The sequence below is a fragment of the Paroedura picta genome, chromosome 10 (assembly GCF_049243985.1).
Source record: "Paroedura picta isolate Pp20150507F chromosome 10, Ppicta_v3.0, whole genome shotgun sequence".
In the NCBI taxonomy this organism is placed as follows: domain Eukaryota; kingdom Metazoa; phylum Chordata; class Lepidosauria; order Squamata; family Gekkonidae; genus Paroedura; species Paroedura picta.
In genome coordinates this window covers 81,818,395-81,840,215 of record NC_135378.1, presented here as the reverse complement: position 1 = coordinate 81,840,215, position 21,821 = coordinate 81,818,395, and the positions used below count along the sequence as shown (strand labels likewise).

General features: G+C 46.5%; 2 protein-coding genes across 2 annotated transcripts in view; both read left to right on the top strand.

Moving 5' to 3' along the window:
* The first annotated feature begins 1,420 nt into the window (after positions 1-1,420).
* LOC143819998 (C-X-C motif chemokine 10-like) lies at positions 1,421-4,282 on the top strand. Its single transcript, XM_077302328.1, has 4 exons — positions 1,421-1,577; positions 1,681-1,807; positions 2,879-2,968; positions 3,415-4,282. Exons 1-4 carry the CDS (start codon positions 1,517-1,519, stop codon positions 3,455-3,457), a joined length of 321 nt encoding a protein of 106 aa, XP_077158443.1. The 5' UTR covers positions 1,421-1,516; the 3' UTR covers positions 3,458-4,282.
* Positions 4,283-5,802: 1,520 nt separating this feature from the next.
* Positions 5,803-21,821, top strand: part of SDAD1 (SDA1 domain containing 1) — a 28,353-nt gene continuing 12,334 nt past the window's right edge. Inside the window, exons 1-14 of the mRNA XM_077301141.1 lie at positions 5,803-5,965; positions 7,345-7,449; positions 9,237-9,335; positions 10,182-10,292; positions 11,207-11,278; positions 13,213-13,313; positions 13,446-13,503; positions 15,186-15,260; positions 16,360-16,461; positions 17,206-17,275; positions 18,051-18,154; positions 19,604-19,661; positions 20,182-20,240; positions 21,479-21,555. Coding sequence (XP_077157256.1) covers positions 5,876-5,965; positions 7,345-7,449; positions 9,237-9,335; positions 10,182-10,292; positions 11,207-11,278; positions 13,213-13,313; positions 13,446-13,503; positions 15,186-15,260; positions 16,360-16,461; positions 17,206-17,275; positions 18,051-18,154; positions 19,604-19,661; positions 20,182-20,240; positions 21,479-21,555 — 1,181 coding nt within the window. The 5' untranslated portion in view covers positions 5,803-5,875. The remainder of the gene's footprint in view (positions 5,966-7,344; positions 7,450-9,236; positions 9,336-10,181; positions 10,293-11,206; positions 11,279-13,212; positions 13,314-13,445; positions 13,504-15,185; positions 15,261-16,359; positions 16,462-17,205; positions 17,276-18,050; positions 18,155-19,603; positions 19,662-20,181; positions 20,241-21,478; positions 21,556-21,821) is intronic.

The window sequence follows — 21,821 nt, the reverse complement described above, 5'->3', positions numbered from 1 at the left end:
AACCAGAATCAGGCCCCTGCAGAACTGGGATGCTGTTTCATCTAGTGTGATAGATTATCCCTACACCGGAGAAGAAAATTAGCGTTAATCTGGAGAACAGGGTTTGATTTCCCACTCCTTCTCTACATGCAGCCAGCTGAGTGACCATGAGCTAGTCACAGTTCTCTTAGGGTTGTTTTCACAGAGCAGTTCTCTTAGAGCTCTCTCAACCTCACCAACCCCACGGAGTGTCTGTTGTGGGGACAGAAGGGGAAAGGTGTTTGTAAACCGCTTTGGGACTCCTTAAGGCAGCACAAGTGAGGTATAAAAATAGCTTTTCTTCTAAAACGTGTTCATTCTTAGGACACTATTGTAGGAATGGTTTAAATTAATATAAGAAATAGATTAAAACATGTTAACCTCCAGGGCTGGAGATAGCAAGCCAAGTTTCGTTAATTAATAGAATAGTAGCAACATTTCCTGTTGCTCAACAGTTAATAACAAGATTAGGTGTTGTTTGAGTTAATTGTTTAATTTGAACTATCAGGAACTCCTTATCATGTCCTACAAGGGACGCAGAGATTTAGGGAATAAAATTTAGGTAATGAAATATATTTTAATTGGTTTTGTCAGGAAAAATAAATTATGAAGTGCATGTGTAACATGTTGATATTTGGGCAAGTTTCTGGAGAAAAATTGGGGAGGTTTTAAGGAGATAACATTATGAATATGTACATATGTAAAATATTGGTTGGATTTTGGATTGGAGGAGGGCTTCTGTCGGTGATTCGGGCTGGCAGAAGTCTCCTATTCTGCAGCTCCTTGAATAAAGATCTTTTCTTCTCACATCTATTCTTGTTGGTTAACCAATTCATTACAAATTGGCCTGTTGAGTTGAAGCACCAAGTCACAAATCAAGAAATTTAAAAATGAACCCAACGCTATTGCCAAAGCAGCTACAACAAAAGGTTACATCAGGGGTAGTCAAACTGCGGCCCTCCAGATGTCCATGGACTACAATTCCCAGGAGCCCCCTGCCAGCGTTCGCTGGCAGGGGGCTCCTGGGAATTGTAGTCCATGGACATCTGGAGGGCCGCAGTTTTTGACTACCCCTGGGTTACATGGTCCATCTCCCACATCCCTTTCCTACCTTTCAATAATTGGCTCGGGTCTTATTCTAACTTGCTGAGTCCTTCCATTCTAGCCAATTTGTTCCTCAGGACTTGGCTGCCTTCCCCAAGATACAGTCATTGCCTATCTTCTGTTCCCTTAATCAAAAGTGAAAGCATTCAGTTTCTTTATGAGAAACGGAAGGTTTTCCCTAGAAGGGAGCACGTTTCCTCTCCTCCAGTTGGGGATTCCCCCCAACCCACTTGGTCTGGAGATTCCCTGGTGTGAGCAGCTGACGAGGCTTCAAGCCAATCAGATTTGAGGAGGGGGAGATTGGTCCAGTATAAATTCTCCCCTGAAATTCAAGCATCCATCAGGCAGCCAAAGACAGGACACACAACACAGAAAAAAATTCGCCATCATCGCCATGAAGAAAGTCTTCGCAGTTTTCCTTTGTGCAGCCGTCTTGCTTGGGACAGGCATCCAAGGTGAGTAACAAAGGCAGAAGGCACACAGGTGGGGATGCCAGCAATCATCTGCCTCACGTGCTTACAGTAACTTCTCAATCTTTTATATTCATTTTGTTTTTAGGACTTGTCACCTCCAGGAACAGACATTGCCTATGCCTGTCTGCGAGTTCCAATTCTCTCCCCAAGGAACGTTTTGGAAATGTGACGGTGCACCCAGCGAAAGCTCACTGTGATCGTGTGGAGATCATGTAAGTCAGGAGCCCTCCACTTTATTAAACCAATGGGCGCTACTTGAATTTTGAGAACAGGAAGTAGACTTCGGGGTACACATCATTGGGCCCTGGAGGACCATGTTGGGGATCCCTGGTGCAGTGGTCTGAATCAGCTGGGCTAGGCCAAGAACAGGCGAGGGAGAGGGGAATTATTTGTTTAAATTGAGCTCAAGCAACTGCCCCATGATGGAGCTTCGATCTTTTGCTCTCACAGAGATAGTGTCCCTTTGATAAGCAAAAGTGGGCGGAGCATTCTCTTGCGGGGGGGGGGGGACTCAGACTGGTTATTGTCAGGCAGTGATTGGGGTCCCTTGCTACTGCATGTTTCTGAGGGCTGGGGGTTGCCAGCCTCCAGGTGTGGCCTGGAGATCTCCTGGATCCACTGTTTCAGTACACCACAGAGATCAGTTCCCCTGGAGAAAATGGCTGATAGACTAGGGATCCTGTTTCTCCGCTTATGGTGGCAGACTCCAGCCCTAGTCCACACATGCTCAGTTTATCAGTGGGGAGAAACTGGGGCCAATGCAGGGGGAGCCATCAAACTGGAGAGAAAATTTTTTTTTAATGGCCCTTGGATACTTACTAGAAATTCTAACCATAGAGTGCCTGGCGATGCCTAGAGATGCCTGCAACTGACACGGTCATCTTATCATAAATTGTTGACCATTGCTAGAGGTACCCTTGTAATTTCTGGGTAGCTCTGGGAATCACCAGGGACTCTATGGCCAGAACTTCTAACAAGCACCCTAGGCCTTATTTTACTTTGTAGTTTCTCTCCCAGGATGCTGCCCCTCCCGAAACGCTTCCACTGACTGCCAGTCACTGCCTGGTGACCCTGGGGTGGATTCTATGGCATTCTATCTCTGCTGAGTTCCCCCCTCTCCCCCGGCTCCCCTCTCCACCCCCAAATCCCAGACCGGAGCTGGCAACCTTGACGTGCATCCACATTCAGTAACCGAGATCCGGTCCCGCTTAGAGGCCAAAATAGCAGCAGCCTTCGAATGAATGAGCGATGTAACCTTGAGGACTTTGTGCATTCCTTTCCAGTGTCACGCTGAAGGCCAGCGGAACAAAGCAGTGCTTGAATCCAGATTCTAAGACCGTGAAAGCCTGGTTGGCAAGGACTGAGCGAAAAAGGTATGCAGATGGTGAAAACTCCCCACGCCTGCCATGGATCACCCTAAAATTGTTCTGTATCTAAAAGCTATGACCCTAGGGCAGGGGTAGTCAAACTGCGGCCCTCCAGATGTCCATGGACTACAATTCCCAGAAGCCCCTGCCAGCATTTGCTGGCAGGGGCTTCTGGGAATTGTAGTCCATGGACATCTGGAGGGCCGCAGTTTGACTACCCCTGCCCTAGGCCCTGTGAAACCATTGTTTCATAGAATCACAGAATCATAGAGTTGGAAGGGGCCATACAGGCCATCTAGTCCAACCCCCTGCTCAACGCAGGATCAGCCCAAAGCATCCTAAAGCATCCAAGAAAAGTGGGTATCCAACCTTTGCTTGAAGACTGCCAGTGACAGTTTAATGAAGAGAGGACAGTGTAATGAAGTCCTCACACCTCTTTTCTTTCCTTGCAGACCGAGAAAAATAGTAGCGGCCGGCAGGAGATCCCCACAGTAGAGCAACGGACGGAGGCCTGATTTTAGTCGCCCACTGGGTTTTTTTGGGTGGCAAAGGTCAAGAGGATGATGAAGACTCCAATAAACATCTCTTGCTAGAATTGCGGTCCTTTGAAAACCACAGCTGCAAGCCCTTCCACTGAATGAGCAAAGCCGCTTGGCTGAACTGGTCACATCTGCTTGTCCTTGGACAGCTCTACGGGTACAGTGACGAAGAGGAGGTGTCCTTTGTGCAACGTCCTTTGTGCAAACTTATTGGGTGGGTTTGCACCTCTCCCTGACACGGAATCGGAAATGGAGAGAGAGAACAGTCCTGTCTGCAAAGGGGTATTACTGGCATTAGCAATATATCTCAGGTTGAAGCCCTTTTGAACTATCCAAAGCAGGGATATTACTTTGTTCCAACGGGAGTTTAAGACAGTATCTATCACCCCCTGCAGGTCATATGTGATTACAGCATTCCTCTGATACTCCCCCCCCCCCCCTTCTATGGAATCATTTCTTAAAAACACATATCCGTTGAAGACTTTTAGGAATCAGTGTTTTAGGATGTGTAAAGTTGCTTTTCACAGGCATTCACCTCTCAGTTGGAAATACCCTTGCAAGTGTTACATAACCCAGGTCTATAGTTCTCCTCTTAGGGACTTTCCCTTAAAAATAGACAGAATGTTTGAAATGTACAAAAAGCTAAGTGTCTTTATTATAAAATGCACAATGTAAATAATTTTTAAAAGATGCTCTGTTTGTATAAATGCAAGAGTTTTTTGAAATAAGTTTTGGGTTTTTTTTATAGTTATCTTTTCATTATTAAACGGTCTCTGCTTAAGCAATCTGTGTTTATTTGTCTTTCAAAAAATGAAGGGACATACCAGGGGGGTGTAATGTCTCATACGTATCACGGGTGGACGTTGCACCACTTAAGAGGAAAATCGCTTTCCGACTCACAGAATTCATAATCAGCATGTTGTCTCAAGTGGCTTTAGCAGCAGCATTTCTGGGAGGATCCTTTGTGATCAGTCGTCAAAGTTTGAGATTCCAAAGCCAAATCAATCCCCATTTCCCACAGAGAACTTCTCAGGTCTTATAATCATCAGGTCATAATTCCCCTTCATGGCTGTCCAATTAAAGTTAAGGCTTCTCTTGCGCTGAAAGGTTTTCTGTCTTTCTTCCCGTCCTGAAGTGGCCCTTTTGTTCCCTGGTTGAACCGCTAGCAGACGGCTTTCTCTTTTTATGTTGGTGAAAACCAGATTGAGTCAAAGGAGCATTTTTAGTACTGGGCAAAACAACGCAGCGTGCCTGTCGGCAGTGTGGAATTGTATTTGCTGCTTAGGAATGAAAAGTCACATGGAGCCTTTCTTTATCTCAACACACTAGAAGAACAAAGCTTGAGTCCAGGGGCATCTTTAAGACCGACAAGGTTTTATACAAAGGCCAAGCTCCTTGCATTCAGGAATACAACGGGTGCTAAATTGGTGTGTGTGTGTGTGTGGAAGAACTCTGCAATGGCCTCTCCCACCCTCCCGGACCTGGATAGGCTGTAGGCAGCTCTTAGGGAACTCACTGGCAAGGGCAGCTCTCATGCAGCAGAGATCTGCAGCCTCCGAGCCTCAGAGGGAAGGAGGAGGGGTGGTCAGGGGTGGGGGACGGAAGGCGATTGGCTGGCCGCTGGGCAGATAGGTAAGGCGGTTGAAGGGAGAGGCACTCAGGGGCGGGACAGCCACCCTGAGTGTGTGTTAAGTGCACTTAAGGAATGAGAAATGCTCCTCCTCCAAGCCCTTACCAGGAATATATTATGTGGAACAGATAAGCTTTACATTTGCGTGCACACTTCTACAGATATCTGAAGCATACATGCACACAAAAGCTTACACCCATAATTAAACTTAGTTGCTCTGCAAGGTACTGATGGTCTCCCACTTTGTTCGGTTGCTTCAGACCAATACCACGACCCACCTGAATGTACCAGACAAAGTGTGCACGCACGTGCAAGCTTATACCCAGAATTAAACTCCCTTGGTCTTAAAGGGGCTGCTGGATTCCAACTTTGTTCCACTGGAAGAAGTGTGCATTGATAGTGGTTACACATTTAATTGGGATTCTATGGTATTTTATAATGCTGTTTTGTCAATTCATGCTCAGACTTTAAATGTTGGGATGGCTTTTTTCAATTTTTTGCAACTCGCCCGAGTCCTTGGATGGATGACAGATACCGATTCTTAAAAGTCCTGCATCTAAATGCAATCACCCCCCCCTCGCCTTTGAACTCCGCGCTGCAGCGTTCGCGTTCGAAGGGTGGGGGAAAGGCCCTCTGCGGGAGCCGTATTACGTCATCCAAGGGCGACGCGATCCAAGATGGCGGCGCCCACCTGACGCCCCACGTGGGTGTTCCGGGCAGGGCTCTCTCTCTCTCTCGGCAGCCATGGCCGGCCGCCACAACAACAAGCTGCCCAGCAACCTGCCGCAGCTGCAGAACCTGATCAAGCGGGACCCGCCGGCCTACCTCGAGGAGGTGGGAGGTCGCTTCGGGGGCGGGAGGGGAGGAGACGCACCGCTTTGGGGTGGAGGCAGGCCGTTCGGGCTCCCGGCTCCGCATCGGCACCGCCTTGGTTGTTCAGACTTAGTACGGGGCAATTGTGAAGTAGGACGCTTAAAAGAGTGCCTTTCAAAATGGGTTTCCTTCCCTTCAGGGCTGGCCGAAGAGTTCATCTGAGCGTGGGCAGAGTTCTCGCCGCGGTTTAGGGCTGCGAGCTCTTCGTTTGGGGATACCTGGAGGCATTGGGGGTGGAGCCTGGAGTGGGTGGGATTTGGGGCAGGGGGGCAGCCCATCCTCCAAAGCAGCCCTTTTCTCCAGGGGAACTGATATCGGCCATCTGGAGATGAGCTGTAAAACCAGGGGATCCTCAGGTCCCATCTGGAGGATGGCATCTCTAGCATTCAGAGTTGCAGCAGGGGTGGGGTGACCTTTTTTTGGTCATAAGCTGTGGTTGTCATTCTCTCTTGAAACTTGCTAAGAGTTCTTGATAAAAATCCAATACTGCGTTTCAGAGAAAAGTAGTGATGGGGCAATAAAGTTGCCAACGAGCAGGTGAAACCTGAGGGTCTTCCAGAATGACAACTGATCTACCGAAGACAGAGGTCATTTCATTTTTCAGGAGAAAGTGGCAGCGTTGGAGGGTGGCATCTATGGCTTTCTACCTTACAGAGGTTCCTCCCCAAATCCATTCCTTCTCCAGGGTCTGGAGTTCTTAGTACCTAACCTCCAGCCACCCTCTTTCTACCTATATCAATTCAAAAGAAATTCCGTCTAAACCTCCGGAAGAAGTTCCTGACAGTGAGAGTGGTTTCTCAGTGGAACAGGCTTTCTCGGGAGGTGGTGGGTTCTCCTTCTTTGGAAATTTTTAAACAGAAACTGGATAGCCATCTGACGGAGAGGCTGATTCTGTGAGGTTTCAAGGGGGTGGCAGGTTACAGTGGAGGAGCGATTGGGATGTGAGTGTCCTGCATAGGGCAGGGGGTTGGACTAGATGACCCAGGAGATCCCTTCCAACTCTGATTCTATGTCAGGGGTAGCCAAACTGTGGCTCTGGATGTCCATGGACTCCAATAACCATGAGCTCCTCCTGGCCTGCAGTGGCAAACTACCTCTGGAGATCAGCCTTGAACACCCCATGGGGCTTGCCATTGCCTGCCTGCGTGCCATGACCCAGCTGTCTGCCCTGAGTTTTCATGACAGCATTTTCAACCCCCAATGGATGCTGGGACAACCCTGCCTTTGCTTCCCCTATCTCTCCAGGTTCTGATTGAAGGTCAGATCTCAGTGTCCTTAAACCTTTTCAGGCGTGAGCAGGAAGTGTGTTTTTGATCTGTGACTTTGTTGGTGTGTTCTAGTTTCTTCAGCAGTATCGTCATTACCAGTCAAATGTGGAGATATTCAAGCTGCAGCCGAACAAGCCCAGTAAAGAACTGGCTGAATTGGTGATGTTCATGGCTCAGGTAAGACGTCACGTTCTGTAGTAGCAGAAGTCCTGATCGAGGTTAATTTTGCCTTTGCAATATTATCTGCCCTGAGTCCGCTGGGGAGAAAAATGGGTTAATGTACTAGAAATAAACCCTTGTTATAAAAGGGGAAATCTTGCTTATGAAAAACGGACAAAACTAGATATTTTTTAAAAGTTTGCAAATTGTCCAAAGATGAAGTTGCTAATCTTACCAACAACCACCACCACCCAACCCCCGTAATTGTAATTTCTAATGTTACACCTTTGTGTTCCAAGAACTTGTCAATACTAGAAACAAAAAGAGACTTAAGTCATTCCCTTTCACAACTGAACCATAGTTTGGGGGGGAGGGGTTTCCCAGAATTCTTTTAGCATTTTTAGCCGAACTACAATTCCCAGAATTCTGCGAAGGAAGCAATTACTGTTAAACTGTTACAAAATGTATATCCTTATTTTTGTCCATAACAAAATGTGAAAGACTTTAGCCAAAACAAGAGTCCAGGAGCTAAAAATAGTTAACAAAAGGGAAATGTCTGTAGGCCTAATGGGGGGGGGGGGAATAACCATTTTGGGTTCCTATCATTTTTTTTCTGTTTGTGGCCTTGAAGTAAACACTTGGGTTGAGAGTTAGCAGCATCAGTTTGTACATGATTTACAGGAACATGTGCTCTGTTCTTAACCACTACACTAGTGTTATGTAGTGGTTAAGAGCCAATCACAGCCCTGGTAGAGCTGTTCTCAGAGTGCAGTTCACTTAGAGCTCTCTCAGCGCCACCTACCTCCCAGGGTGTCTGTTGTGGGAAAAGGAAGGGAAGGAGATTGGAAGCTGCTTTGAGACTCGTTCGGACGGTGAAAAGTGAGGTATTAAAAAAACTCTTCTTAGTTTAACGGGAATCTTTTCCTTCTCATCTTGTGAATTTTGGGATTTATTAAAAACGGGGGGTTCTTACTGGAGTTACGTGATATCAGTTTGTTCATTTAACTATTTTATTAATTGCCCTTCCCCATAAGCCGGGTCTATGGGTGTGTACAGAAGGTTGCTTACCAGCATGCAACACTTCAGATCATAACATACCAGTGCTGCGACACACATCTGAATAGTCAATGACAAGAACCTGCACATTCAGACAAAAAATGCTCTTATGAATGCGAAGAGGGACAGGTTGGATCTTTACTAACAGAGGAAAGATCTGGTTAGCATAAGGGGTACATAGAGGAAGAGTTGGGAATTGGATAATTCCTGAAAGTTATGTTTAATGGATGGTGTGAAAATTCTCATATCATGCAATACGTACAAATGATGGATTAAAAAAACGATTGCGCTTGGTAAAACGGCAGGAAGCAGAGGAGGTGGACAAAGAACAACATGGATGGATGGAGTCAAAGACCCAAGGGAACTGACCTTCCAAACAAATTTTTATATGACTGGATAGAGTTGGCCATTGTCCAAATCGTCACCATGAGTCAAAAACGACTTGATGGAACTTGACAACAGTCATTGGTTGAACATTGAACAAGGACTGTCAAATCCTTGCATTGCTTTGATTGCTCTTGGGTTACTCACCAAATCTTTACCCAATATATCTTCTGGGGTTATTGTGAGCTGTCAATTGTGAGCTTGCCACATTTGTTGATGCAAACTTTGAGATTAGGCGCTGTTGCGATATGTTCAAGGTTAAGTATCTTATTTCGGGTGGAGGAGAGGATTTTTAAAGCTGTTGTTTTTTTCAAAAATGTATATGTTTACAGTTTTCTGCTAATCCTTTTTTGGGGGCCTAACAGGTTGGCCATTGCTATCGTGAGCATCTCGCTGACTTTCCGCAGCAGCTGAAGGATCTGCTTTCCTACCATCACACGATGCTGGATCCTGATCTTCGAATGGTGCGTCTGATATTTGTACAGTATCATAACCTGCAGCCGTTATGCACATGTTGGATAGTGCCCTTTCAATGAGTTCTTACAGCTGGATTTTCCTGTGCAAAACAGGATACCGTATATACTTGCATATAAGCCGACCCACATATAAGCTGAGGCACCTAATTACACCACAAAATGCTGGAAAAACTTATTGACTCACATATAAGCCAAGGGTGGTGTTTAGATAGTGGCTTTTTCTCCTTTCCTCCCCTCCCTCCTGTTTTGGGCAGGATTTTTTCCCTCTTTTCTTCACACCCTCCTCCTCCCTCCTCTTTCTCTCTGACCCCTCTTGTATTTATTCCTTCCTCTAGGGGCATTTCCTCCTTCTGCTCTCTGTTCTTCCTCTGAGACAGAGGTTTCAGAGCTTCCTGCAATACGTGCTCACCTCGTGAAGGCAGGGAGGGGGGGGAAGGCAGAGACTGCTCTTTCCCTCCCAGGCTTGCTGTGTCTCTGCTGTTCCTGCCTCTGCTTCTTCAGGCAAGTATACTTGTCTCCCACCCTCCTGTCTTGTCTGGAAGCTGTTTTTTTAAATACCTGAATATAAGCCGAGGGGGACTTTTTCAGCCTTAAAAAAGTGCTGAAAAACTCGGTTTATATGCCAGTATATATGGTAATCTATTTCTAAAGTGCTTTATTCAACATGTGCATAATAGGCCCAGGTCAGAACTCCCAACATTAAGCCTCTATTGCAAGTCCACATTTGCCCAGTGAAGTCTTAACCTTCTGTGTGTGTTGTTGACACATCCTGATTTTGACGACCGTGTGGCTGCATTAACTGACTTCCTTTCCTTCCCCTCCCTTCCTTTGCAGACCTTTTGCAAAGCCCTGATCCTCTTGCGAAACAAGAACCTGATTAACCCCACAAGCCTTCTGGAACTCTTCTTCGAACTCCTCCGCTGTCACGATAAATTCTTACGAAAAGTGAGTTGCGGGTTTCTTGGTATCGTCGAACCTTTCTCCGATTGCTTCCGCCGTAGTAAGAGGGTTTGAGTGACAGCCTGGAAATGGCGTGTGCCTTTGCTCAGTGGCTTAGATGGTGCAATCCTATACAGAGTTGTGCTGGATTTAGACTGGCATATCTCTGCCTAGGATTGCTCTGTGGATCTTGCATATGTGCTTCGAGAGTTGACTGGAGAAAAAAAAAATGTTCTGTCCCATTCATAGAGGCTTGCTACGTGGAAATCGGCAGCTGAAGGTTGTCTGGTCATGGGGTCAAATCACATGACCTTGAAAAAAAACATCCTATTTAGTCTCCATTAAAGACATAGAACAGTTTCTTCCAGGCTGTTATCAACCCCACCTAGTAAATCAAAAATCAATTTGCTTACATTTGTCCCATTAGTATTTTTCTTCCTCCCCTAATCCTTGAAACTGTAAGCTCCTTGCGATGGGTGTGTCTTTGGGTCACTCTATAAATTGCCATGATCTAGAAGAAGAAGAAGAGCTGTTTTTTATATACTGCTTTTCACTACCCAAAGGTGCCTCAAAGTGACTTACAATCGCCTTCCCTTCTTCTCCGCACAACAGGTACCCTGTGAGGTAGTTGGGGCTGAGCTCACCTTTACGTTCCAAAAGCCACACAGTGCTGATTTTTTTGGGTTTTGACTTTTGTCATTTTCTTATTTTTGCTCCTACCGTTTCGCCTGCCTCCGTGGCTGGCGACTTCAGAGGGCTGTCTCAGCAAGACGCCAGCCACGGAGACAGGCGACACGTTAGGAGCTCAAAACAAGAAAACGACAAAAGTCAAAAACAAAAAGAATGAACTGGAAGAGAAAGAGACATGAAAGCCTTTGACGATACTTCTTTTTTTTTTTTTTTTGCTTTTGTTTCGACAGACGTTGTACAATCACATTGTGACCGACATCAAGAACATCAATGCGAAGCACAAGAACAACAAACTGAACACAGTAAGATCTGGACTCTTCCCCTTTCCCCAGTTCAGCTCTTGAGGTAACACTGTGTTGTGAGGCACCCTGTGAGTTTGTGCCTCTTTAGGCCCCGGGGGCGGGGGCTGTCACCCTCCTCTTCCCTCGTGCTTGCTCTTGGGTCCCCGTAAGCATGAGCAAGTCTTGGGCTTCTAGTTAATATGTTAATGTTGCTATGTTAGCTATGTTCTATCATTAATTATTATGCAATCACTGCTGTTGCTGTTAGTTGCGAAGTCATGTCCAACCCATCGCAACCCCAAGGACAATGATCCTCCAGGCCTTCCTGTCCTCTACCATTCCCCGGAGTCCATTTAAGTTTGCACCGACTGCTTCAGTGACTCCATCCAGCCGCCTCATTCTCTGTCGTCCCCTTCTTCTTTTGCCCTCAATCGCTCCCAGCATGAGGCTCTTCTCCAGGGAGTCCTTCCTTCTCACGAGGTGGCCAAAGTACTTGAGTTTCATCTTCAGGATCTGGCCTTCTAAGGAGCAGGCAGGGCTGATCTCCTCTAGGACTGAGCAGTTTGTTCGCCTTGCAATCCAAGGGACTCGCAAGAGTCTTCTCCAGCAGCAGAGTTCAAAAGCCTCAATTCTTTGACGCTCGGCCTTCCGTATGGTCCAACATTCACGATCATACACAGTACACAGTAGTAACAGCAACCACTGTTACTACTGTGTATTGCTCTGAATTATCATGTACTTACCTTCTTGTTTCCTGTGTTATATGTAAACTGCCCTGAGCTGCAAGGGGAGGGTGGTATATAAATATTATTATTATTAATAGTAATAATAATAATAGCAGGGAGCCCTTCTCAATCCTTTTAGGGCCTTCTGTCCCCTCCTTGCCCTGCTGCTTATTCCCCTAAAAGCCCTGTGGGCCACTCAACAGGCTGTCCCTTGCCAACACATACTTTGAGTGAGGCCTGAATAAAAGATAGAATCCTACAACCATCGCGTTGGCAGGGGACAAGGAGGCCATCTAGTCCAACCCCCTGCTCAATGCACGATCAGCCTCTAGCATACAGATTAAGGATCTGTCCAGCCAGTGCTTGAAGACGGCCAGTGATGCATCTGTTGCCCGGACAACTCCTCATTTCCACCCTTCTTATCATTATTATTTATTGTATTTCTATGCCGCCCTTCCACGAAGCCTCAGGGTGGCTTACAGGGTAAAGAACATTGAGTACATCCTCATAATAAATTAAAATTTAGATTGAAATCATCATTCCGATACATAATACTAGCTGCATACTTCATCCCTGTTTCAGGGGTGGATGGAGGGGGTGAGCGTTTTTTTTCAGTGGTGTTCTAATTGGGTGGGTTCTTAGTTTTTTATTTATTATATATTTAAAAATATAAAGTTAGGGATGCCAGAGGACCAGTTCTGTATTACAAGCCCTGCAGAACAATTTTGAGATCCATCGGCCTGGTAGAACAGGTCCATCTTAAAAGCCCTGCAGAACAATTTTGAGATCCATCGGCCTGGTAGAACAGGTCCATCTTACAAGTCCTGCAGAACAATTTTGAGATCCATCGGCCTGGTAGAACAGGTCCATCTTACAAGCCCTGCAGAACAATTTTGAGATCCATCGGCCTGGTAGAACAGGTCCATCTTACAAGTCCTGCAGAACAATTTTGAGATCCATCGGCCTGGTAGAACAGGTCCATCTTACAAGCCCTGCAGAACAATTTATGGTCCAATAAGGCCTTGATCTCATTCGGCAGAGCTTTCCTCCAGACTGGGGCCAGAGCCAAAAAGGCCCTGGTTGAGGTGAGATTTGATTCTTTAGGACCGGGGGCTCCTGACCTGTTCTTAGAGCCCTGCAGTGTGTCTGTACTGGAGGGCGATGGTCAGGGTAGGAGCCAGCCCCCCCCCCCCCATATTCTGACAAAATAATCTATTGATTGCCTTTCAGACGCTCCAGAGCTTTATGTACACAATGCTACAAGACAGCAACCCAACTGCAGCCAAGATATCTCTGGATGTGATGATAGAGCTGTACAGGAGGAATATCTGGTAGGTTGTGGAGAGACCGGGTGGGGATGGCGTTGACATGGTAATGAACCGCAAGAGCAAATTGTGTGTCCATGTTGGTAACACTGTTCCTTTTCAGCGAGGTGTAAATGGTCTTTGTTTCATTCTTCCCAGGAACGATGCCAAGACGGTGAACGTCATCACCACGTCCTGTTTCTCCAAAGTCACCAAGGTGAGAATTTATTTTTTTAAGTTAGAAAAATATGTTAGGAGAAGAAGAATTGGTTTTGATCCCCTGCTTTTCCCTGCCCAAAGGAATCCCAACACGGCTTGCAGTTGCCTTCCCTTCCTCTCCCCACAACAGACTCCCTGTGAGGTAGGTCGGGCTGAAAGAGCTCTGACAGAACTGCTCTGTGTCAACAGCTCTATCAGGACTGCGACTGGCCCAAGGTCAGTGGGGAATCAAACCCTCCTCTGCAGATTAGAAGCTGCTGCTCGTACCCCCAAACAAGCAGGCCAGTGTTTTGGATGTTCCTGCACAAGTTTTGTTGATACGTAACACTGCTAGGGGACATCCTCCCCTTTCTTTTTGTCTCACTCCTTGAACGCTCACGCACACGAAGCTGCTTTCTAATGAGTCAGAAGATATAACTCCACTTGGACGCCTAAACAAATCCAAGCATATGTAAAAAGGGTTAAACAAAACAGATTAATGATGCAGCGCACTTAAAATAGTTCCTTAAAAACAAAATAGGCCTTCCTTTATTTAACACTGCAGCATGCATATGCAAACCGGGCAAAGGGACTGCTTTATTCAGTATGAGTATACCTCACAGTCCCTGGGGTGGGGCTGTAAAAATCAGATGCCCTCAAGTTCCAGTGTGTCTCTTTGGCAGAGTTGTTTTGTGACGACAGGAATCATTTCGGAATGCACCAACGTAACCTTAAAGGGTATCTGCTCTACAGAATCTGTCATATAATATTTCTGTGGCATTAAATTGGCCCTGAAGACGGCCTTCATGGTTGCAATGGATAGTCCAGTTTCATTAGTTTATTGAGAGCCAGCTTGGTGTAGTGGTTAGGAGTGCGGACTTTTAATCTGGCCAACCGGGTTTGATTCCACGCTCCCCCACATGCAGCCAGCTGGGTGACCTTGGGCTCGCCACAGCCCTGATAAAGCTGTTCTGACTGAGCAGAAATATCAGGGCTCTCTCAGCCTCACCTCCCTCACAGGGTGTCTGTTGTGGGGAGAGGAAAGGGAAGGGGATTGTAAGCCACTTTGAGACTCCTTTGAGTAGAGAAAGGTGGCATATAAGAACCAGCTCTTCTACTTCTTCAGTAATCTCAGGGCTCTCTCAGCCTCACCTCCCTAATAGGGTGTCTGTTGTGGTGAAAGGAAAGGGAAGGCAAATGCAATCTGCTTTGAGCCTCCTTCGGGGAAAAAAATGGCATATAAGAACCAACTCTTCCTCTTCTTCTTTCCCTTAAAAATAAATAGAATGTTTGAAATGGGGTAAAAATGAAGTAAATTGGTAAAAGTAAAATAGCAACGTGATTAAGAGCAGTGGTTTCTAATCTGACAAGTCCATGGTCCCCCAGCTCCTCCACATACACCCATCTGGGGGACCTTAGACTTGTCACAGTCCTGATAGTTCTGTTCTCACAGAGCAGTCCTGACAGAAGCTCTCTCAGCCTCCCCTACCTCGCAGGGTGTCTGTTGTGGGGAGTGGAAAGGAAAGGCGAATATAAGCCCCTCTGAGAATCCTTTGGGCAGTGAAAAGCGGGGTATAAAAACCAACTCTTCTAAATAAATCACTCCTACTTTTGCGAATCTGGTTTGGTTGGGAGAGCACGAGAGAATACTGTCAAATGTGACTTCTGTTTCTTTATCCAAACATCTCACTGCGGTTCCAGATACTAGTTGCCGGCTTGACATTTTTCCTTGGCAAAGACAAAGAGGAAAAGCAAGACAGCGATTCAGAATCAGAGGTGAGTTCATCTTGTGTTCTATTGGGAATGGCTTCAGTTACAACTTGTAAAGGACTCAGATTTTGTTCTGTCACTTCAGACCAGCATGGCTACTCCACCTGAATCTGCCTTGAATAACAAGGTTTTGGTCTAGGTTAAGTAGCCACGTTAGTCTGTAGTATGCCAAGATTTGAGTCCAGTAGTAGTGAAAAGACCAGTGTAGCTTTCCAGGGTGTAACCCAGGGGTGGCCAAACTGTGGCTCTCCAGATGTCCTCGGACTACAATTCCCAGCTGCAAGGGGCTCATGGGAATTGTAGTCCATGGACAGCTGGAGAGCCAAAGTTTGGCTACCATTGCATAAAGGAAGGACTTTGCATCTTGTTCAGCAAACCAGTTGGGAGGGAGACCTGAGTCCTCTCCCAAGTCCACATGGAGAACGAACATCATTATCTGTTCCACTTAATATTTCTAGTAAGGGCTTGGAGGAGGAGCGTGTCTCATGGCTTAAGTGCCGCTCAGTGCTTAACACCCACTCAGGGCAGCTGTCCTGCCCCTGAGTGCCTCCTCCTTCAACCAGCTTGGCTGTCTGTCCAGCAGCCAGCCAATCGCCTTCCATCCCCCCATCCGTGACCACCCCCTCCTCCTTCCACTTCCCTCTGAGGCTCGGAGGCTGTAGATCCTTGCCGCATTAGAGCTGCCCTTGCTGGCGAGTTTCCTGCCTGGGGGCCTCCAGCCTATAGCATGTCCAGGTCCTGGGGGAGGGGGATGTTGTCCACAGAGTTCTTCCACTCCACCCCCGTAATATAGCGCCCATTGTATTCCTGAATGCGGCAGGCTTGGCCCCTAGTTCTTAATAAAATTGTACACTTGGTCAGCCAAAATCATGGAGTGAGTCCCTCTCTCCCGGATTTATCTGGCGGGTGGGAGGTTATGCTGGTTGTTCAGCAAATGCCCTAAGCGTTATTCATTCCTATGCATTTATAAAACTTCCTGGACTACAGCAGCCCTTCTGTTGGAAAGCTGAGCCCAAGCGACTTTGGGTTCATCCGAGAGGGTGAGCACAAACAAAGGGTTCAGGCGCTGCCAACCATTCTTCTCTCCATCACGTTTCTTCTCAAGGACGATGGCCCCACAGCAAGAGACTTGATGGTGCGCTACTCCACCGGAAGGAAGACCACCAAGAACAAGAAGAAGCTGGAGAAAGCCATGCGGGTCTTAAAGGTGAGCACGGAAGAGCCGGTGTGGTGGGGAGACGTGGGGCAAGAGTCGGCTCAGCCATGAAGTGTGGGCAACTCTTTGTGTGTTCCACATAATTTATGTACCCCAGTGATGTTGCTGCTAAGATCCTCGGAAGGACCTTAACTGCGTGGTTGGGTGATATATATATATATATTTTTTTTTATCTGCAGAAGTTCTCGGGTTCAGTCTCCAGCATCTGTGGTGAGAAGGGATCTCAAAGAGCAAAGCCATGAAGGGTAGCCAAACTATGGCTCTCCAGATATCTATGGACTACAATTCCCATAAGCCCTTGCCAGATACTTTGATGTAATGACCCAGTACTAACAGAGGACGGGATGGGGCGGGTCAGTAGGGCAACGGTTGTTGTAAAGCAGGCATAGATGAAGGAAGGTGGGGGGGGGAAGCGATTCCTTTGATCAAAGCCATTTGTCCATCTGTCATACCACACGGACACCTGGTCTGCTCAGTTCTGTGTGGTTTAGTGGTCAGAGTGCTGGACTAGGATCTGGGAGACCCAAGTTAAAATCTTTGTGCTGCCCTGGGAACAAACCTTTTTCCAGCTGGCTCTGTCTCCTGCGGCAGCCATTTTGCCACTGGGCCAGTTTCGTTGTGTCGGGATTCTAAAAGTGCTCACAGGATCCGAAGGAATGGCGAAGGCCACACTGAAGTTAATGTTGTCCTGGCGCTCCACTGAAGAATGTTATCCCCCGTTTCCCCGTTGTGCAGAAACACAAGAAGAAGAGGAAGCCAGAGGTGTTCAACTTCTCAGCCATCCATTTAATCCACGATCCGCAAGGTAAAAGCTCTTGGCCGTGGTTGTTCACTGTCTTCTGCGCGGTGGTGAAACAGACTGGTGTGCTGGGAGGATAATGTGGCTTTACATGGGGGGAGGGTCCCAACAGTGGGCACGGCGGCACCTGAGTGGACCCAGATGGGTTTTTTGCCCAGCTTTTGCCCACTTTGTATGACCTGAAGGAGTCTCAAAGCAGCTTACAGTCGCCTTCCCTTTCCTCTCCCCACAACAGACACCCTGTGAGGGAGGTGAGGCTGAGAGAGCCCTGATATTAAGAAGAAGAGTTGGTTCTTATATGTCGCTTTTCTATACCCAAAGGAGTCTCAAAGCGGCTTACAGTCGCCTTCCCTTCCTCTCCCCACAGGAGACACCTTGTGAGATAGGTGGGGCTGAGAGAGCTCTGTGATAAAAGGTATATCAGGGCTGTGACTAGCTCAAGGTCACCCAGCTGGCTGCATGTGTGGGAATCAAACCCAGCTCTCTAGATTAGAGACCACCTCTTTTAAACATGACACCAAGTTGGCTCTTATTGGCAATTGGAATAGTTTGCTGTTGATTTTACTCTCTTTCCCATCATGGGTTTTTAAAAATTACTCCTCTTTTCTCCTTCGTTTTTGCGTGACCCCTGGGAGGGTGGTAAAGAAATATAATTCTGAGGGAGGGGAGTCCTCCTGGGCCCAACACTCTGCCTGCGTTAAGCTCTGAGACGATTCTGTTTTGGGACCGATACATTCTGGTCCCTTTTCCCTCCAATCCTTCCCCTTCTGTGTTTATTCAGACTTTGCAGAGAAATTGCTGAAGCAACTGGAGGCCTCCAAAGAAAGATTTGAAGTGAAGATGATGATGATGGAGCTTATTTCTAGACTCGTCGGGATCCATGAGGTATGAGTGAATGTCCAGGCTTCGAGTCTGGAGTGTTGGTCAAGTAGCAGAGGCCCCACCCTTTAAGAGGGTCGTCATTTTATTAGAACAACACATGTTTGACAGATAAAAGCCAAATGGGTGTCACCTGTGGTGGGCTTGCCCTAGTTTTGATAGCTCTTTGGTTTTCAGTTTTCTACAAAGACAGAATCCTGATACTGCCTGCTCCCACCACCACCGTATACAGTCAAAATCTTGAGGTTGTCAACATGCTGAAGGGATTTTCCTATTTTGGTGGATGGATAGAAGAAGAAGAGTTCGTTCTTATATGCCACTTTTCTCTACCTGAAGGAGTCTCAAAGTGGCTTCCATTTACCTTCCCTTCCTCTCCCCACAACAGACACCCTGTGAGGGAGGTGAGGCTGAGAGAGCCTAGATATTACTGAAGAAGAAGAGTTGTTTTTTATATCCTGCTTTTCTCTACCCGAAGGACTCTCAAAGCGGCTTACATTCGCCTTCCCATTCCTCTCCCCCACATCAGACACCCTGTGAGGTGGGTGAGGCTGAGAGAGCCCTGCTATTACTGCCCGGTCAGAACAGCTTTATCAGTGCTGTGACTAGCCCAAGGTCACCCAGCTGGCTGCATGTGGGGGAGTGCGGAATCAAACCCAGCTCACCAGATTAAAAGTCTGCACTCCAAACCACTACATCAAGCCGGCTCTACCAAAAATTTCCTGGATTTAGAGGGACTGTTTATTTCCATTAGTTACAGGTTGCCTTTCTCCCTCGGGTTTAAGGCTGATGCCACCGAGTGAGTCTGTAACCATCAAGTGGATGGGAGGGCTCAATAAATAAAGCCATAACATTTGGGTTGTAGAGCCAACTGGAAATCTTAAAACACGGCAGAAGTAAAGCAACAGTGTTAGCATTACACAGTAAATCAGGGCAACCAAAATATGGCTCTCCAGATGTCCGTGGACTACAATTCCCATGAGCCCCTGCCAGCTAGGAATTGTAGTCCATGGACATCTGAAGGGCTACAGTCTGGCCAGCCCTGCTCTAAATGATGCTAAATGACACAACAGGGTCCAACTCACAGCAAGCTATACACTCTTAATTGCAGTCTCCAATTACTTTACGAAACTTTTGGCACAGTGCTGCCCTTGTTCCAAGTGTAAAAAGCCCTCTTGAAAAATTCAGTATTGCCCAGTTTGCCCAGAGTGGGAACTCTCCTGGCCTTTTTCATGCAGGCTACCTTTATTCCACCTAGTTGGGGCCATGTGTCTGGGCAGTTCTTGATTGTCATGGATTTTACCCGCTTGTACAGGCAGGTATTGATTTCACCCACGTGCAGGTGGTCCTGCTTGGATTAGATGTCTTGGTGGAAAACTATATAGGAGAGGGGAAGGGAGGGGAGCCCCAATGAAGACCAAAAATTCATCCTGCAATATTTCTTTTTCTCCCCTCAAGCTTTTCCTCTTCAACTTCTACCCTTTTGTACAAAGATTCCTGCAGCCACATCAGAGAGGTAGGGGTGTATTCATTCTATTTTACTTTAACGCACAAACACATGAATTTGCCTTAGACGGAATCAGATCCATGGGCTGTCTAATCCAGCCTTTCTCAGGTTTTTTTTTTACTCTTGAGAAACCCCCAAAACATTCTTCAGGCTTCAGAAAAACCCCAGAAGTGGCACGATCATGCAGAATACGGTTGGGAAGCAGAGCTGTGGACACGCCCACCCGGGGCCCCTCCCCTTCCCTCCCCCTCCAGGCCCATAATTGGCCATTTTGGGAGGGGGGCATGGGTAGATAGCCATGGTTAAGGTGAAGGGGTGAGCAGTTAAGGCTGGGGGGGGGGAAGCGAAGAATCAAAAGCAACTGGGTTTCACATATTTCAGATGATGATAAGCCAGGCTTAGAAGTCAAACCTTATTTTTTTTTTAAAAAACCCAAACATTTGATTGTTGTTTTAATTTATTCTTGTTTTGAAAAAGGTATGATTTCTCAACACCTTCTGCTCTTTTCGGCTTCATTTTTTTTCTCTAGAAGTTACCAAGGTTCTACTTTTTGCAGCACAGGCTTCTCACCAGCTGGTTCCCCCGGAGGTGAGGATTGTTTGGAATTTTATTGACTTTGGGAGAAGGTTTGGAGCAGCGAATGCTGGCAGGGGGCTCCTGGGAATTGTAGTCCATGGACATCTGGAGGGCCGCAGTTTGACTACCCCTGGTTTGGAGAGTACCACAGGAAAAAGAATCTGCTTAACTTTCTGACTTCCGGCCTGGAAGTATTTTTGCTCGTTTTAAGCGTGTATTGCCACATGTGTGAGTCATGTAAGCATGCCTTGGTGTGCATTTGGATGAATAAAGCACATGTGATGGGAAGCAATTCTGGCCTTTAGCTCCAAGCCTTTGAAATGATGTTCCCGGAAACCCTAGGGGCTTTATTTGGGAGCTTAGCCAGTTCCTTGGGAAGAAGATCAGAAGAACAGGTGGGACTGACTGTGCTTTAAAAACTCATAAATGTTGTAAATTCATGTGACCGACTGTGAAGAATTAGTGCCTCACAGAGCCAGAGAACCTATGCGTGAGGCGGCTCAAATGGATTTCATGGGATAGAGTCCGTTGAGAAGGAAGAATTGGAAACTCACTGCTAAGGAGAACTTAATTTAACACTGATTGAGGGAAGATGGTGAGGCAGAGCGGAAGGATTACTGAAGGTCCCATTTGAGTCAGGAAAAGGGAAAGAGCTTCTAGTTTAGAGAAGTAATTCTCTGCCCAGTTGAAAAAGGAGATAGCTCAACTAGTGGAGTGATCCCTGGTGTGTTTAGAGAAGGATTTTGGATTCTTGGTAGTGTATCCCTACATTTTGAAACGTGAAGAATCACTTAAACTCAGGAACTGCTTAGCAGACTCTGAAAATAAAGCTTCTCTTCTCAAAAATTCTAATCAAAGACTTGGTGAAAAGCTTAAAACTCTTATTTGCTAGAAACTATTTTCACAAACTCCAGATAATAAGTAGCTTCAGAGTTATTATTGATTCACCTCAGAAATTTTACCCCTGATTCTACTTCACCTTTTCCCGCTATATTGTATAAAATATTTTATTTTTTTAATTTTCAAAACCTTCTTGTTTGCCATTTTCAGAACTCTTATCCCTGAGAGGTTTGCATAGTTCATCGATATAAATTGATCCTGGAAATATTTCCTCCATAGCCCTGGCTGGGGAAGTGGAGGGACATATGACCAACGTTGAGCACATTTCCAGAAGAATAGGGTTAGAAAAGATACTGATTGTAATCAAAAGGCCAGCGTGCAAATCTAGATGTATATGTTTCCTTCACCAGATTATCCAGTCGGTCCTAATGACAATAGCCAACAACTTCGTCACAGACAAGAATTCTGGGGAAGTGATGACTGTCGGGTAAGAAGCTAGGCCTCAAGAATCCCGTGGTTCAGTATAGTGTGGGAAGGAGGATACATGATGGAAATCAGACTGTGTATGTAAGGTTAAGGTGGTACAAAGGCCTTGTCAATCATGGCCCCAGCCTTCTGGAACCAGCTGCCTATGCTAAAGCACTATGAAGATTTAGAAATGGGAATAAAGCTTGTTTCCTTTAGGAAGTTCTATCACACTATGCTCTGTTTCCTTTTCATGCTGAAATAAGCTTGGGGAACAGACTTCCAAGT